This window comes from Palaemon carinicauda, chromosome 18 (genome assembly GCF_036898095.1).
Source record: "Palaemon carinicauda isolate YSFRI2023 chromosome 18, ASM3689809v2, whole genome shotgun sequence".
Lineage (NCBI taxonomy): Eukaryota > Metazoa > Arthropoda > Malacostraca > Decapoda > Palaemonidae > Palaemon > Palaemon carinicauda.
The window spans coordinates 67,304,712-67,321,597 of NC_090742.1; the positions used below are offsets into that span (position 1 = coordinate 67,304,712).

A 16,886-nucleotide genomic window follows, 5' to 3' on the forward strand; every position below is an offset into this window, starting at 1 on the left:
ACTCTATATGTTATACCACACATACTTTATTGGCTTAAGGCAGGCCATCGCAATCTGCAACGGTATTCGATATTCCCCAGTAAACTATATCTGAAGGATGAAAATGTTGCAGTGGTACGGCTCGCCAGGCCAATCCTGGACCTGTACACCTTTCCACATATTGGACATGTTGAATGAGGATTTGGAGCAGCAGGGATTTTTTTTTTCTTTTGGTGTGACACTCCTACATTTTTAGGACAGTGACCCCTTGCCTAGTGCTCAGTTTCCTGCCTATGTGGTCACTAGAAAGGGTTTCCGGATTAGTTGCTGGAATTTGTAGTTATTTAAGGTCCTTGTATCTCTTCTTGGAACCGGTGCCCAGTTTTCAGCTGTCTGTACAGTAGAATTTTCGTATCAGAAGCCATTTTTCTTGAATGCATATCACGTGACCAAGCCAACGTAGTTGGTGTTTGGTGAGCATGTCTTCTGCGTATATGGAATCCAAATTTTCTAGGTGAAGCTCAGAATTTTGTGCAAACAGCGGAATTAAGAATACTTAAGTTGCTTGAGCTGGTATCGAGATATAGTCCAATAGTCCAGGTCTCTGCACTATAGAGCGAATTGGATATGCATACTGCTTCATCTACTTGAATTTGGTGATTAGTCTCAGGTGTATTTTTCTGAGGCGCTTTAGTCCTCATCCCACCAAAAGCACATGAAGCCTATTATTATTATTGTTATTATTATTATTAGCTAAGCAGGATGTGATTAGCCAAATGGCTCCAACAAGGAAAATAGCCCAGTGAGGAAAAGGAACAAGAAAATAAATAAACTACATTTACAGTGCAGTGATTAACATCTTGAGCGAAGAAGAATTTTTGTTATCTTATTGTTGTCAATTGCATGAGGACAGAGGAGAATGTGGAAAGAATAGGCCAGACTATTTGGTTGTGTGTAGGTAACGGGAAAATGAGCCGTAACCAGAGAGGGATCCAATATAATATCCGGCCAATCAAAGAACCCAGCAACGCTATTGTCATAACATATTGCCACAAATCGAAACAGAATGTATCCTGAAATTACGATTATTTTCCAGATCCCCAACTACCGAGTGTAAAAGTGGTCCCAGAATCTGTAGTTGTAGGTCCAGGAAGGTCCACGGAGCTCCACTGTAGCTATGAGACCGGTACTGCAGTTCAGTGGTTTTTCAAAGACAACGGACCTCTCAAAAATTCAACCAGGTAAGTAGGCCTACATAGTCTTAGTGGCTGGTGTATATCTGTGGCACTAGAACTCTTAACGGATATTGTACAACTAGTTTAGCTTATGTTGTGCATTTTTAGGAAGTATTTTAATTCAACAATAGCTGTTTTTTCTATTTTCTTTTATTAAAATTAATGTATGTTTGTAAGTTTTATTGATAATTAGTTGTAGATGTGCGGAATATTTTTGTAATAGGTCTATATATGGAAGGTACGATTGTGAAAATGTATATATATATATATATATATATATATATATATATATATATATATATATATATATATATATATATATATATATATATATATATAAGACGTGCACGTGTTTGGGGGTATGGCTAACGGTATGTCTGATCATTTTTTGGTGGAAGGAAAATTAGTTGTAGCAAAAGAGTGGGGAAATAGAGTAGGTGGATGTAAAAGGGAGCTAGTGAGGGTTGAAGAGCTAATAAAACCGGGGGTAAAAAGTAAATATCAGGAAAGGTTGAAAATGGCATATGACGAGGTGAGAGTAAGAGAAACTGGTAATTTAGAGGAGGAGTGGAAGTTAGCAAAAGAAAATTTTGTTGGGATTGCAAGTGATGTATGTGGCAAGAAGGTTGTTGGAGGCAGCATGAGGAAGGGCAGTGAATGGTGGAATGAAGGAGTGAAGGTAAAAGTGGAAGAGAAAAAGAGGGCTTTTGAAGAATGGCTGCAGAGTAATAGTATAGAGAAGTATGAAAAATATAGAGAGAAAAAGGTGGAAGTAAAGCGCAAGGTACGTGAGGCAAAGAGGGCAGCTGACCTGAGGTGGGGTCAGGGACTGGGTCAGTCATATGAAGAGAATAAGAAGAAGTTTTGGAAAGAAGTGAAGAGAGTAAGGAAGGCCGGCACAAGAATTGAAGAGACAGTGAAAGATGGAAATGGAAGGTTGTTAAAAGGAGAGGAGGCAAGGAAAAGGTGGGCAGAATATTTTGAAAGTTTGCTGAATGTTGAGGATGATAGGGAGGCAGATATAATTGCTGTTGCAGGTGTTGAGGTGCCAGTGATGGGAGATGAGAATGAGAGAGAGATTACAATAGAGGAAGTGAGGAGAGCACTAGATGAAACGAGAGTAGGAAAAGCATCTGGTATGGATGGTGTGAAAGCTGAGATGTTGAAGGAAGGGGGTGTGACTGTACTTGAATGGTTGGTGAGATTGTTTAATGTGTGTTTTGTGTTGTCAATGGTACCAGTAGATTGGGTCTGTGCATGTATTGTACCACTATATAAGGGTAAGGGAGATGTGCATGAGTGTTGTAATTCAAGAGGTATTAGTTTGTTGAGTGTAGTTGGAAAAGTGTATGGTAGAGTACTGATTAATAGGATTAAGGATAAAACAGAAAATGCAATCTTGGAAGTACAGGGTGGTTTTAGAAGAGGTAGGGGTTGTATGAATCAGATTTTTACAGTAAGGCAGATATGCGAGAAATATTTAGCAAAAGGTAAGGAGGTGTATGTTGCGTTTATGGATCTAGAGAAAGCATATGATAGAGTTGATAGGGAAGCAATGTGGAATGTGATGAGGTTATATGGAGTTGGTGGAAGGTTGTTGCAAGCAGTGAAAAGTTTCTACAAAGGTAGTAAAGCATGTGTTAGAATAGGAAATGAAGTGAGCGATTGGTTTCCGGTGAGAGTGGGGCTGAGACAGGGATGTGTTATGTCGCTGTGGTTGTTTAACTTGTATGTTGATGGAGTGGTGAGAGAGGTGAATGCTCGAGTGCTTGGACGAGGATTAAAACTGGTAGGCGAGAATGATCATGAATGGGAGGTAAATCAGTTGTTGTTTGCGGATGATACTGTACTGGTAGCAGACACAGAAGAGAAGCTTGACCAACTAGTGACAGAATTTGGAAGGGTGTGTGAGAGAAAGAAGTTGAGAGTTAATGTGGGTAAGAGTAAGGTTATGAGATGTACGAGAAGGGAAGGTGGTGCAAGGTTGAATGTCATGTTGAATGGAGAGTTACTTGAGGAGGTGGATCAGTTTAAGTAGTTGGGGTCTGTTGTTGCAGCAAATGGTGGAGTGGAAGCAGATGTACGTCAGAGAGTCAATGAAGGTTGCAAAGTGTTGGGGGCAGTTAAGGGAGTAGTAAAAAATAGAGGCTTGGGCATGAATGTAAAGAGAGTTCTATATGAGAAAGTGATTGTACCAACTGTGATGTATGGATCGGAGTTGTGGGGAATGAAAGTGATGGAGAGCCAGAAATTGAATGTGTTTGAGATGAAGTGTCTGAGGAGTATGGCTGGTGTATCTCGAGTTGATAGGGTTAGGAACGAAGTGGTGAGGGAGAGAACGGGTGTAAGAAATGAGTTAGCGGCTAGAGTGGATATGAATGTGTTGAGGTGGTTTGGCCATGTTGAGAGAATGGAAAATGGCTGTCTGCTAAAGAAGGTGATGAATGCAAGAGTTGATGGGAGAAGTACAAGAGGAAGGCCAAGGTTTGGGTGGATGGATGGTGTGAAGAAAGCTCTGGGTGATAGGAGGATAGATGTGAGAGAGGCAAGAGAGCGTGCTAGAAATAGGAATGAATGGCGAGCGATTGTGACGCAGTTCCGGTAGGCCCTGCTGCTTCCTCCGGTGCCTTAGATGACCGCGGAGGTAGCAGCAGTAGGGGACTCAGCAGTATGAAGCTTCATCTGTGGTGGAAATGTGAGAGGTTGGGCTGTGGCACCCTAGCAGTACCAGCTGAACTCGGCTGAGTCCCTGGTTAGGCTGGAGGAACGTAGAGAGTAGAGGTCCCCTTTTTTTGTTTTGTTTCTTGTTGATGTCGGCTAACCCCCAAAATTGGGGGAAGTGCCTTTGGTATATATATATATATATATATATATATATATATATATATATATATATATATATATATATATATATATATATATATATATATATATATATATATATATATATATATATATATATAGTGTGTGTGTGTGTGTTTGTATACAGTATGTATATAATTTGAGTACATTACGATATTATCTCATAAATTCTTATAAATATTTTGTTTAGACATCTTTTTACAGAAAATTTTAAGACCATCTTATTCTGGACGAAACGACATTGTGAGAGCTGTAGAGAAAAGTATTTTTTCCTAAAGGACGATATATGCAATAGATCTTTTGGCTCGAGCCATGTCAATGATAATTAAAGTAAAAGATTAATATCTTGATAAAATAGGGTATTTTGTCAATTAATAATATGAATTATATTTATTAAAGTAATAAATTGGGATTTTTTGCCCATTCTTAATTAATGTTTGTAGGAAAATCAAAGCTTAATAATTTTTCTATATGCCTAGATGGATTTTAGAAAACTTGTAAAATGGAAAAACTACATTATTGGAATCGTAGCTGATCAGATGCATCGAGATAATAATATAATGGTTATGATGATAACAATAACAACTATAGCCTTCTGATTATAAAAATAACAATAACGTAAAAAAATCAACAACTGCTTCTTTCATTACTTATTTTGATTAGGGACCGTAAAATAAATTACAACAATTCCATGGCATTTCACTTTCAAAGGAAATTTAATAGTTTGGTTGAAGTTTTCAATATTGCAGTAATGTTCTGATATAAAAATCATACTCATTTCAATATCACTTTATAATTTGTATATTCAACTTCGCTGCCTGCCAATATTAATATCATATTGTTAAGGAAAGCTAATTTTTAGTCCTTTGTTACATTAGTAAATTTTAATCTTTGTGCTTTGCAGATATGAACTACTGGGCAATGGCACCCTGATATTGCTGTCAGCTGATATACTCGATGAGGGAGTTTACAAATGCGTTGGGGCTCACCCTCACCGAGCTCATATGGCTGCCTTCGCTGCCTCAGTAACTTTGGCTTGTAAGGAAATTTCGTTAATTTTAGTTAGAAAAATCATTCTGATTGACAACTTAAGTATTTTCCTTAATTTAAATTGTCAAATATTACTAAGTAGTTTAGCTTGACGATGGCATCACGTTACATAAACAAATAAATCAGTCCAGATTTTTTAAATACATCCTTGCACAACGCAACCATAACCAAATTAATTTCTGTTAGGTGTTTTATTGTATATAATACATGCAAAAAATCTATAAATATGTCCCATCACCATATCTATGCTAGAACTAAATAATAAAGAGTATTTTGTTTATCTGACAGATTTGGATAAAACTGTGCCCCCAATATTGGAACCTGGCGCTAGCGTAGGCTCCACACACGTTGTAGGCCTAGGAGGTAGGCTCCAAGTCTCCTGCCTACCTCCTCCCGGCCTTCCTCACCCTGAAGTGACTTGGGTTTCTTCATATCTAAGCGACCCCGAAAAGGCTAGTTCAATTAAGGTCGAAGGAAACATGCTGATAATAGAAGATGCATCCTACAGCCACGAGGGGAATTACACCTGCATTGCTTCAAACCTGGGTGGCAATGCATCTGTTGCTATACAGCTGGTGGTTACGCGTAAGTTTTATTTTAATCTACTATTAATGGGAATGCACAACAATATAGAAAATAGCATTAAATATTGACTAAAAACTCCCTTCTATGAAGAGTAATTAAAATGTGTATTATAAGCACTGCCATAATGTTCACATGTAGGCTACTAAATCCCCAATTTACCTGTTTGTATCCCACTCTTCAATTTACAGGTAAACCGAAGGTGGAAATATCATCATTTTTAATGACTGTATTAGAAGAAGAAACTGCAAGACTGGAATGCAAGATGGATGCTCATAGTCAGCCGTATTCGAATGTTAGCTGGACACACAATTCACATCCAGTAAGTTATTTGGGAGCTTAGAGATGTTTTAAACGTTTTATCAATGATTTTGGCAAAATATGTCAATAGGCCTACCATAAAATCCATCAATCATGTCTATACCAAGGCATTTCCCCGCAATTTTGTGGGCTAGCTGACATCAAACAAATTAAAAAAAGGGACTTTTCCTCTTTACTCTCCTCCCTGCCTGACGAGGGACTCAACTGAGTTTGGCTGGTAGTGCTTGGGTGCCACAGCCTACCCTCCCCCGTTATCCACCACAGATGAAGCTTCACAAGCTGAATCCCCCATTGCTGCTACCTCCGCGGTCATCCAAGGCGACCAGAGGAAGTAGCAGCGCCTACTGGAACTGCGTCACAATCGCTCGCCATTCATTCCTATTTCAAGCACGCTCTCTTGTCCCTCTCACCTCTATCCTCGTATCACCTAGAGCTTTCTTCACTCCATCCATCCACCCAAACCTTGGCCTTCCTCTTGTACTTCTCCCATTAACTCTTGTATTCATCACCTTCTTTAGCAGACAGCCATTTTCCATTCTCTCAACATGGCCAAACCACCTCAACACATTCATATCCACTCTAGCTGCTAAGCTACTCGAGATACACCAGCTATACTCCTTAGACATTTCATCTCAAACACATTCAATTTCTGTCTCTCCGTCACTTTCATTCCCCACAACTTCGATCCATACATCACAGTTGGTACAATCATTTTCTTATACAGAACTCTCTTTACATTCATGCCTAACCCTCTATTCTTTACCACTCTCTTCACTGCCCCCAACACTTTTCATCTTTCATTCACTCTCTGACATACATCTGCTTCCACTCCACCATTTGCGGCAACAAGAGACCCCAAGTACGTAACTCTCTATTCAACATGACATTCAATCTCGCACCACCTTCCCTTCTCGTACATCTCATAACCTTACTCTTAACCCACATGAACTCTTAACTTCCCTCTCTCACATAACCCTTCCAAATTCTGTCACTAATTGGCCAAGCTTCTCTTCTGAGTCTGCAACCAGTACAGTATCATCCGCAAACAACAACTGATTTACCTCCCATTCATGATAATTCTCATCGATCAGTTTCAATCCTTGTACAAGTACTCGAACTTTCACCTCTCACCACTCCATCAACATAAAAGTTAAACAACCATGGAAACGTCACACATCCCTTAATCATGTACTTCTGGTAATCATGGCATACCCAAGTAAAGTATATGAATGGCATATGTGTAAAGTTATACCCCTTTATTTGATGAAAGATTTGGTTAAAATTTTGGTAATCTCCTACCCAGCTATGTTTTGCATGAATTTTTTTTTTTTTTTTTTTTACTAAAGTTTTCTTGTTTTGTTGTACTCTGATATATCTTCTGCAAAAGTAATGGGGTCACCTCAGGTGTGAATCGAGGTTTTGTGAGTGATGAAATTAAAACTAACGGAATTACAAAAGATAACAGTAGAAACATTTAAAAATGATTTTTTGTGCTTAAAAAAGAGGGTGAAACAACACCTATGGACTAAGCTGCAGTTATCTCTCGAGTTCCGTTTTCTTCCGAGCTCTGTTTTCCTTCGAATATAAACTTCGAAATTTTTAACATGGTCCAATTTATCTTTTAACTTTAAAAAGTAAAACAATAACAAAAGCACCAGTTAACTTGATTTTTCCCACCTAACCTAACCTAATGTAGAAGCCGTGTCGGAGACTTAGTCTGCAATGGCGTACCTTAACAATCTGAGTCTGAGTAATCTGAATTGGGCATAAAAACAAGGGCGACGGTTTAGTTGAAAATACCCCATATCCACAAAACTAGGCTTGTAATCATTGAGAGAAAATATACAGGACGCACTTCTTAGTTTCGTCTTACTGGCTTTGCCGTGACACTGCCTGTAATGTCGATCTATCATCTGTACATGAAATTCATGGCTTGGAACACTTGGGATGCTTAATTTCTAACGGAAGCATTACGTGATTATGTAGAAATTTTAAACTCTGTTATTAGTTAAAAATGGTCTAATGACTGTGTGTGTGTGTGGTATACTCACACCTTTCTTTTTTGGTAGCCATGTCTGAAATAAGGATTTTTTTTAATTGGAAATCAACTGCTGAAGTGCATAGTTTAGGGAATTTAAGTGAAACTAATCAAAAGAAGTTATTAAAATGTATGTGGATTCTGATTGGCCAATTCGAAGTAGAAATTGTAAAAACGGGAGAGAAAAGCATTAGGAAATGTTGCTCCTGACTAAGCAAGTCTTGAACAAGTTAGTCATCAAGCAAAGAGCCCTTCATAATCTAATAATTAATAGAAATACACCTAGAGAAGTTACCGTGTATGCAGTGAATCATCTCGTAAAGTGCATTTAGGCAAAAATTGTTATAGTTTGCAATAAGTTAAGTAGGCTGGGAACTAACATACTGTACTAATGTACAGGAACTATTTGTGACTTAAGATTATTAAATTAGAAAAATTGTCTACTTACCATAATTTTATTAATTTTTTCTCATATTCTGCATTTGCTCGGATAATGTATTGAAAAAAAAAAAGTTTTGGTTTCATGTGTTTTACTCAAGAAAAACTTATAGGTTACAACAAGAGGTGGGTGGGAGTCACCAAAGTTTAACCTTCGAGTGGCAAATTCCACCTTACTTAGCCTAAGTTGCCCTGACCCTAGATGATATACGTGTGAGGAGAGTAGACTGGAATGCAGTTGTAGTATTAGATTATAATGCTGAATTGTTTAAAAAAAAATAATCTTAAGAGGTTTAATTAACACTTAGTGCAGAAGATGCTTAAGGCATTAAATATTTTTTGCCAGTTATGACATTCCTAGAAATTGTCAACAAACTGGTAATTATAAAAAGAAATTTTATTTTGGGCCCAAATTTATAGTAAGCAAAGAGTCTGAAATCTATATGAAACTCTATCATGGAACACTTTCAACTAATTAGTCAGATGTTTAAACCTATTCCAAAGTCCTCAATATTTCTTGAAAAGAATTTTATGTTGTACTTGGATGCAATTACTTACCAATGCTCCAAAACCAATACATTATCGAATAACTTTTTTTTCCTTTTATAGGTAAGCATCGATGATTACCGCGTGTCTCTTTCTGGCATGGGTGCAGGAGTGTCGCAAGGAGTCTCTGTCTTGAGGATCAGATGGGCCCGATTAGAGGACGCTGGTTTATATGCCTGCGTGGTTACAACCGCAGGGCATTCTCCTGTTGCGTCCAAATCTATGAAGCTTATTGTAACAGGTTAGGTGTTTTAAGTTTTATTTTGGTAAGAAATATAATGGGTACTGAATGCCTAATTTTTTTTATTTGTATAACCAACCTTTCTTCCATTTAGAAACAAGTCTGCACAATAATTTCCTCCATAGTAAAACTCCACTCCTATCATTTTTCTTCATTATTGGATATGTCTTTTGCTAGAAAAGGGTAGAAGGTAACTCACCCCATTAGCCTTTTCCCCTGTGTATATGGAAACATTCTTGTGTTGTACACAAATAAAAAAAAAAAAAAAAAAAAATTTTTGAATACTGTTTGAAAAAGGCTGAATTTGTTTTAGGGCAGTCTAGTTTGTTTATTTTTTAGGTAACCATTGATTACCTTACTTGCTAGTATTTCAGAGAAGAAATTTTTAAGCTATATTTATTTTGAATTAGCCTATGGAAGATTTGAAGTGAGGGCAAAAAATAATTGAAAAAGCTTGGTCAACACTTCCAATATTGATTTTGGATTATTCATTGCATAGTTCTTGTTAATACTTAACTAATGTTTTTTGGCTTTTGACAATTATTGATGGATAATTTCTGCAAGAGGTACTGTGTAGGTTTTATTTTAATACTGTAGGCATACAGTAAAGGGTATTTGTTATTCAAATCAATTCATATTCTGATAGAGTGATGGCTATTACAATTTTTTATATTTTTTTAAATTCAGATTATTCCATGTCTCCTAAATTTCTGGTTACTGAAAAGCAGACAAATACTGTAAATCTCAATACAGTATAAAAGTGCAGTATCTTGTATGTCAGATTATTATGTCTATTGATAATTCGTTTACTTTTACAGAGCGCCTGAAATTTTTTCCGCCCCCTCAAGATTCGAGGGTGGAGTTAGGAGGAAATATAAGTATTCCGTGTGAAGCCAGAGGAGAGGTTTCCCCCAAAATCACATGGCATCGGGTCACACCAACAGAGGTAAGAGAGAGAGAGAGAGAGAGAGAGAAAGAGAGAAATTGGATGTAATGCCCATTGATACTGTATGCTTATGTATCCTGTTTCACACTTCCTGAGATGTTTGCACCAGTGTTTTAGCAATGTTTCGAAGAAATCACTAACTCATCAAATGTTAGATGCTTCTGATAAAAAAATTTTTATACCTGTACAATATTTCAACTTAGATGTTTATTGTTTTTTATTAGTATAACTAATATATGGCATCTGAAGTTTAATTTTAAATATTTAACTTAGCCGGTGAATATATAATAGCTGCTACTCAGCGGCTCGACAGAAAACACACTCAAAAACTCGCGAGCGATCGCTATGAAGGTCGCGGGCGTGCCCACCAGCGCCACTATCGGCCAGATACCACTCTTGCATGTAAACAAACCCTTCAATTCTTCTCTGTCGACCTTGACGACAAGACGTATCATTACTCGCAGTAGAACCTGGAGTTTTCTCAACATATTTGGTGAAGTACTTCATTTTGTTTTGAGCTTTCGCAGTACAGGTGTTTTATCTTCAACTTAAATCTTGAACTCGTTTTTGGATAGATTTAATTATGATGACTTTGGATTGTTTTTTGGACTTTCCTTGACTTTTAAATGGCCGACCCTTCCCTTAGTGTGTTTAGGCTTTTAGCAATTATCTTATCACGTTATAAATTAATTATAGATTTTCCTCTATATATTTTATATCTCACCCGCCTTTATTAGGCCTCTTCGATTAGCTTTCCATTTATAATAAACATCAAGGTAAATTTTAATGATTTGTTTATATGCGACCTTTCCTGAGAGTAGGCGGTCCTAACTTGGAAACTGAAGTTAAACAACGTTGAGCCCTTTCAATCGTAAATAACTTTTACAGAGCTAATGATTTAAAACTTATTAAATGAATATTTTTTAGTAGATATTTTATGAAAGATTTTCTTTGAATAGTCTTCGTACTGTTTCATAGATGAACTAACGTTTAGTGTATTTATGCTACGCAGTTTGCGCTCTATCGTTATGATAGAGAGAGAGAATATCACGGTTTCACTTTGCAGAAAGAGTAAATCGATTCTGACGTTTTGTTCATTCTTCTTTCAAAGCTTAAATGTTTTAAATTCTATTTTAAAGGAACTTTTTAATTGAAAAACCTTTCAGTTTTTTCCTTTGGTCAAATAACCTGTTTTTTTTTTTTGACGAAACGTAAGTGGGCTCTTCTCTTCAGTGCGAAATCAAGAGAGAGAGAGAGAGATAGAGACGGAGGGAGAGAGAGGAGAGAGAACGTTCCGATCTTTATCTCGTCCCAAGCGAGTAACGTTGTTCTCGTGTTACTCTCGTCCCTAGTCTCTGTACGGGGAGAAAGGATAAAACTTTTTTAGTTTTTTATTCTCGTCCCAAGGCACTGTACGGTGAGAGATTGAAAACGTAGTTTTGAATGAACTAGTGTTTAGTCTCTTCCCCAGCCACTGATCTTTTTATCTTAAAATATGTTTACTGTTTTTTTGCTGGTATTAATGTGCTTACATTATACGACTGATTTTGCAATTACAGTGATACCTCGGTAGTCGAACGACTCTATACTCGAACAATTCGGAGTTCGACCAAAATTTTCGAGAAATTTTTGCTGCGGTGCTCGACCAAAAATTCGGTACTCGACCAGCCGAACACGTGACGACCGCATGGGCTTTGTGATGATCGCGCCATCTCGGCCACTCTCGCTTGTTCGGGAAGCATCAGTTCTCTCGAGAGCGTCACTCAGACAACGCGCGATCAGCATTCGTTGTGATTTAGTGATTTTCAGTGCTTTTAATTGCTTTTTTAGCTTTCATAATGAGTCCCAAGAAAGTAATGAGTGTTAAGGGGAAGGAGAAGAGGAAAACAGTGCGAACAACGATCGAGTTGAAGAAGGAAATTATAGCGAAATATGAGAATGGTGTACGAGTGTCCGATTTAGCGGTAGAATACGGAATGGCGAAGTCGACCATTTCTACGTTTTTAAAGCATAAAGAAATGATTAAGAAGGCGAATGTTGCAACGGGAGTTACGGCGGTAACTAAGCAAAGGCCACAAGTGATTGAGGAGATGGAAAAGTTGCTTTTAATATTTATTAAAGAAAAACAGTTGGCCGGGGAAAGTGTTAGTGAAGCGTTCATTTGTGAAAAAGCGTTGCATATCTATGAAGAATTAGTGAAGAAAAGTCCGAGTACCAGTGAAAGTGATTCATTTACATTTAAAGCGAGCAGGGGTTGGTTTGAAAAGTTTCGTAATAGAACAGGTATTCATCGTGTTACTAGGCATGGGGAGGCAGCTAGTTCGGATCAAATTGCAGCCGATAAATACGTGGGGGAATTCGATCGGTACATAAATGAACAAAATTTGATCGCACAACAAGTCTTTAATTGTGATGAGACTGGGTTATTTTGGAAGAAAATGCCAGCCAATACGTACATTACCAAGGACGAGACGAAGATGCCAGGTCACAAGCCAATGAAAGATAGGCTAACATTGTTGCTGTGTGCAAATGCAAGTGGCGATTGCAAGATCAAACCCTTGTTAGTGTACCACTCGGACAACCCCCGGGTGTTCAAACGAAATAATATTTGTAAAAGTGCACTACCAGTTATGTGGCGCTCGAACACTAAATCTTGGGTCACAAGACAATTCTTTACTGAGTGGATAAACGAAGTGTTTGCCCCCCAGGTTAAGGCTTACCTCATTGAAAAGAGCTTGCCAATGAAATGTCTTCTGGTTATGGACAATGCTCCTGCACATCCTCCAGGTCTCGAGGATGACTTGAAAGAAGAATACAGCTTTATCAAAATCAAATTCTTGCCCCCCAATACTACTCCCATACTCCAGCCCATGGACCAACAGGTCATTTCAAACTTCAAAAAACTCTATACCAAGGCCCTTTTCAGAAAGTGTTTTGAAGTGACCAGTGACACGAAGTTGACCCTAAAGGAATTCTGGAAGGAACACTTCAGCATCCTCAACTCTGTTAACATGATTGACCAAGCTTGGCGAGGTGTGACCTATAGGACATTGAACTCTGCCTGGCGTAAGCTGTGGCCATCATGTGTCACAGAGAGGGAGTTTGAAGGTTTCCAACCAGAGGCGGGTCCAAGCACTACTACCCCTGTAATTTCTGATGACACTGATGTCGTTGAGGAAATTGTTGTCATGGGCAGGAGTTTGGGGCTTGAGGTCGACAAGGATGATATTGATGAGCTTGTAGAAAGCCATTCTACCGAGTTGACTGTGGAGGAATTGTTGCACCTGCAACAACAACAGCAGCAGGATCTGATTGTGGAGCAGGAATCTTCAGAAGAGGATGAGGTAAGGGAGGATGTTCCAAGTTCTCTCATCAATGAAATTTGTTCCAAGTGGGCAGATGTGCAGGCTTTTGCTGAAAAATACCACCCAGAAATTGCAGTAGCAAACCGGGCAGTGCATATGTTTAATGATAGTGTCATGTATCATTTTCGAAGAATACTGCAGAGGAGGAAGAAACAATTAACAATAGACCAGTTTTTCACAAAAGAAAAGAAAGCTGCTACATCAAAGCCTGTTTCTCCTCCAAAGAAGAGACAAAGAAGAGAAGAAACCCCTGAAATAGATCTGCCCACCCTTTCATTGGAGAGAGAAACAACTCCTGAAGGAGAACTACCCCGCCACATCATGGAAGGGGACTCTCCTTCCAAGCAGTAACCTCCCCCTTCCATCCTCTCCACATCCATCCCTGTATGCCATCGAACCGCTGCTCAAAGGTATGTTCACTACAGTACAGAAAATGGTTTAAAATTGTTTTATTTTAGTACAGTAAATGGTTTAAAATTGTTTTATAGGATTTTCTGACCAATTTCATACACATTTAGATAATTATTGTTGTTTAGGTACACGTTTTATTAATATTTTGGGCCTGTTCGAGTGCTTGGGAACGGAATAGAATATATACCATTATTTCTTATGGGGAAAAAAAATTCGGTACTCGAACAAATCGGAGGTCGAACACGGATCTCGAACGGATTATGGTCGAGTACCGAGGTATCACTGTATAACCTTTTGATGGAGGTAGAATTGCGTGCTTCAGGTAGAAATCAGTTTTATTCATACCTAATGTGAATTGTTGAAAAATTCGATTTCAGTGAAATAAGTGCAAAACAGAAAATCGTAGTGATAAAGTGATATTGCGCAAAGTGTTATCAGTGTTGCGACCAAGGGTTCGTCTGTTCGTGCCTGTCGTTCGCCTAGTCCGGGACCTCTTGCAAGCTTCCAAGCCCAGGGGAGAAGTAATGTCGTACGACTTATGGGTTCGAGAGGCCTTGATCAGCGAACAGACGTTCCCTCTATGGTATCAGGCGTATCTCACCAAGATCACCCCTACCATAAGGCGAGAGAGACGATTTTCTCCTCGTCATCCGAAGGCTTTTCGCATAAGAAACCGTGGAACAAGGTTTCGAGGCCCTTTAAGCGAAAGTCAGTCCTTTCAGGACAGGTCCAGTGTCCTGGTTTTAACTATTAGAACAGCTCTGACCCTATGCAGTCATCGGAAGACTGCTCGCCGCCTAAACAAAAGCGTAACACAGACTCCAAGAGTCTTTTTGTAGGCAAGGTTTTGCAGTCACAGACGTTACCCTCGTCTCTTACCGCAACCATTCCCGTTGATCCTAAATGGGTTGTACGGCAAGACATGCAGAATAAGCTTGCCTCCCTTATGGAAGACTATTCTGCCGATAAGTCCGTTGAGCCTAGCCGTTTATCTCATCGAGATCCTGGCCTTCAGCCACCCAAACGTTCCTTTGTGCGTCCTGTTGACGTTGGCGTAGCCAAGTCACGTCAGTCAGGTTGTTTAGAACCACACTCGATGCGGTCTCGTGTGGATTTTCAGCCACATTTGGACGTTAGGCCACTTGCTGATGCTCCTGTTGACGTTCAGAACGTTCGCCAACCATCGGAGTTGACTTGTTTTGACGCTGAGCGTCAACCTCCGCTTTCTAGAGTAGTTTTGACTGCTCAGACTAGGCGGTCAAAGCAGTCTCAAGTGGACGCTGTGCGTCCTCACGCACCTGTTGTTGTTGACAGTTCACAGACTGTCAAGCAGTTACATGACGTTGCGTCCTGGTCCGCTACTAATCCACCAGTACAGTACTTGTGGACTCTGCTTGTAAAGCATTGCCACCACGGTAGGTCTCTCCCTTGCTTGAGACTCGGCTATTGTCGGACAAGGTTCCTTCAGATGAGGAAGTTGCTGTTCCCCCTCCTACTGATATTCCCTTGAGGACTCTGTCAGACGGAGAGGAGCCTAAAGCTGCTTAGCCCTCTATGGACTTTAAATAAATCATACTGATTTTTAAGGATCTTTGTCCGGATCTTTTTGTAACTGCTGCTCCTCGTTCGCCTAAACGTCAGAGTTTACACTAGGCCTAGCTACTTCGAAGCCGTTGTTTTATAAGCTAGTGCTCTCTCGCTCTTCTAAGAGAGCTTTACGTTTGCTAAGCGACTGGTTTATCACCAGGAGGAGTTTGGGGGAGACAGCCTTTGCTTTCCCTTCTTTTAAGCTGGCTTATAGAGCGAGAGTCTGATATGACACTCATAGACTCTCCCTGGCACCTGGCCATGAGACGCTCCAAGATTTTATGGTCGACTTCAGAGCTAGACCATCTCCTGTTAGGAGTCTTTTTTCGAGCATTTGAAGTTTTGCTTACAATTATGTCATGCATAAACAAGGGTTTCAGGGATGGCTCCAATGATCTGACAGCCACGTTCTCTGCAGGAACAAGTTCCTCAGGGATGGCTCCAATGATCTGGCAGCCATGTTCACTGCAGGAGTACGTAAGAGGCAAGTGCGCTCAATGTGTTCATTGTCAAGGCAAACTTCACGATGAAGTCTACCAGGCTGTCTTGACAGCATTAATGGAAGGCATACTTCCACATTCCTATACACCCGGATTCCCAATCGTTTGAGGTTTGTTTACAGGAATGTGGGGTACCAGTTTCGAGCCCTGTGCTTTGGCCTCAGTCCTGTTCCTCTCGTGTTTACAAGGCTCATGAGGAATGTGGCAAAATCCCTCCATCTATCGGGGATCCGAGCCTCCCTGTACTTGGACGACTGGCTTCTCAGAGCATCGTCCAGTCTTCACTGTCTGCAGGATCTGCATTGGACGTTGAGTCTGTCCAGGGAGTTGGGACTTTTGGTCAACCTAAAAGTCCCTACTGATCCCATCCCAGATTATTCTATATTTGGGGATGGAGATTCGCAGTCCAGTTTTTTTTTCGGGCTTTTCCGTCTGCCACCGATTAGAACAAGCCCTGCTCGAAGTCCAACTAATGCTGAAAAGATAACGTTTGTTCAGTCAGGAGTTGGAACAGTCTCGTAGGGACTCTCTCATCCCTGGAGCAGTTTGTCTCACTAGGGAGACTACACCTTCTGCCTCTCCGGTTCCATCTAGCCTCTCACTAGAACTAGGACAAGACGTTAGAGACGGTATCATTCCCAGTCTCCGAACCGGTGAAGGCATGCCTGAAATGGTGGGACAGCAATATCAGTCTGAGAGAGGGACTATCCCTAGCAGTCAAGAACCCAAACCACACGTTCTCAGACGCGTCGGATTTGGGTTAGGGTGCGACCCTGGACGGTCGG

General features: G+C 39.7%; 1 protein-coding gene across 1 annotated transcript in view; it reads left to right on the plus strand.

Moving 5' to 3' along the window:
* LOC137657346 (inactive tyrosine-protein kinase 7-like) overlaps positions 1–16,886 on the plus strand; it is a 212,883-nt gene that overhangs the window by 164,680 nt on the left and 31,317 nt on the right. The window contains exons 4-9 of the mRNA XM_068391682.1: positions 1,076–1,220; positions 4,981–5,114; positions 5,415–5,711; positions 5,900–6,030; positions 9,115–9,292; positions 10,111–10,238. Of these exons, the coding sequence (XP_068247783.1) occupies positions 1,076–1,220; positions 4,981–5,114; positions 5,415–5,711; positions 5,900–6,030; positions 9,115–9,292; positions 10,111–10,238 (1,013 nt within the window). The remainder of the gene's footprint in view (positions 1–1,075; positions 1,221–4,980; positions 5,115–5,414; positions 5,712–5,899; positions 6,031–9,114; positions 9,293–10,110; positions 10,239–16,886) is intronic.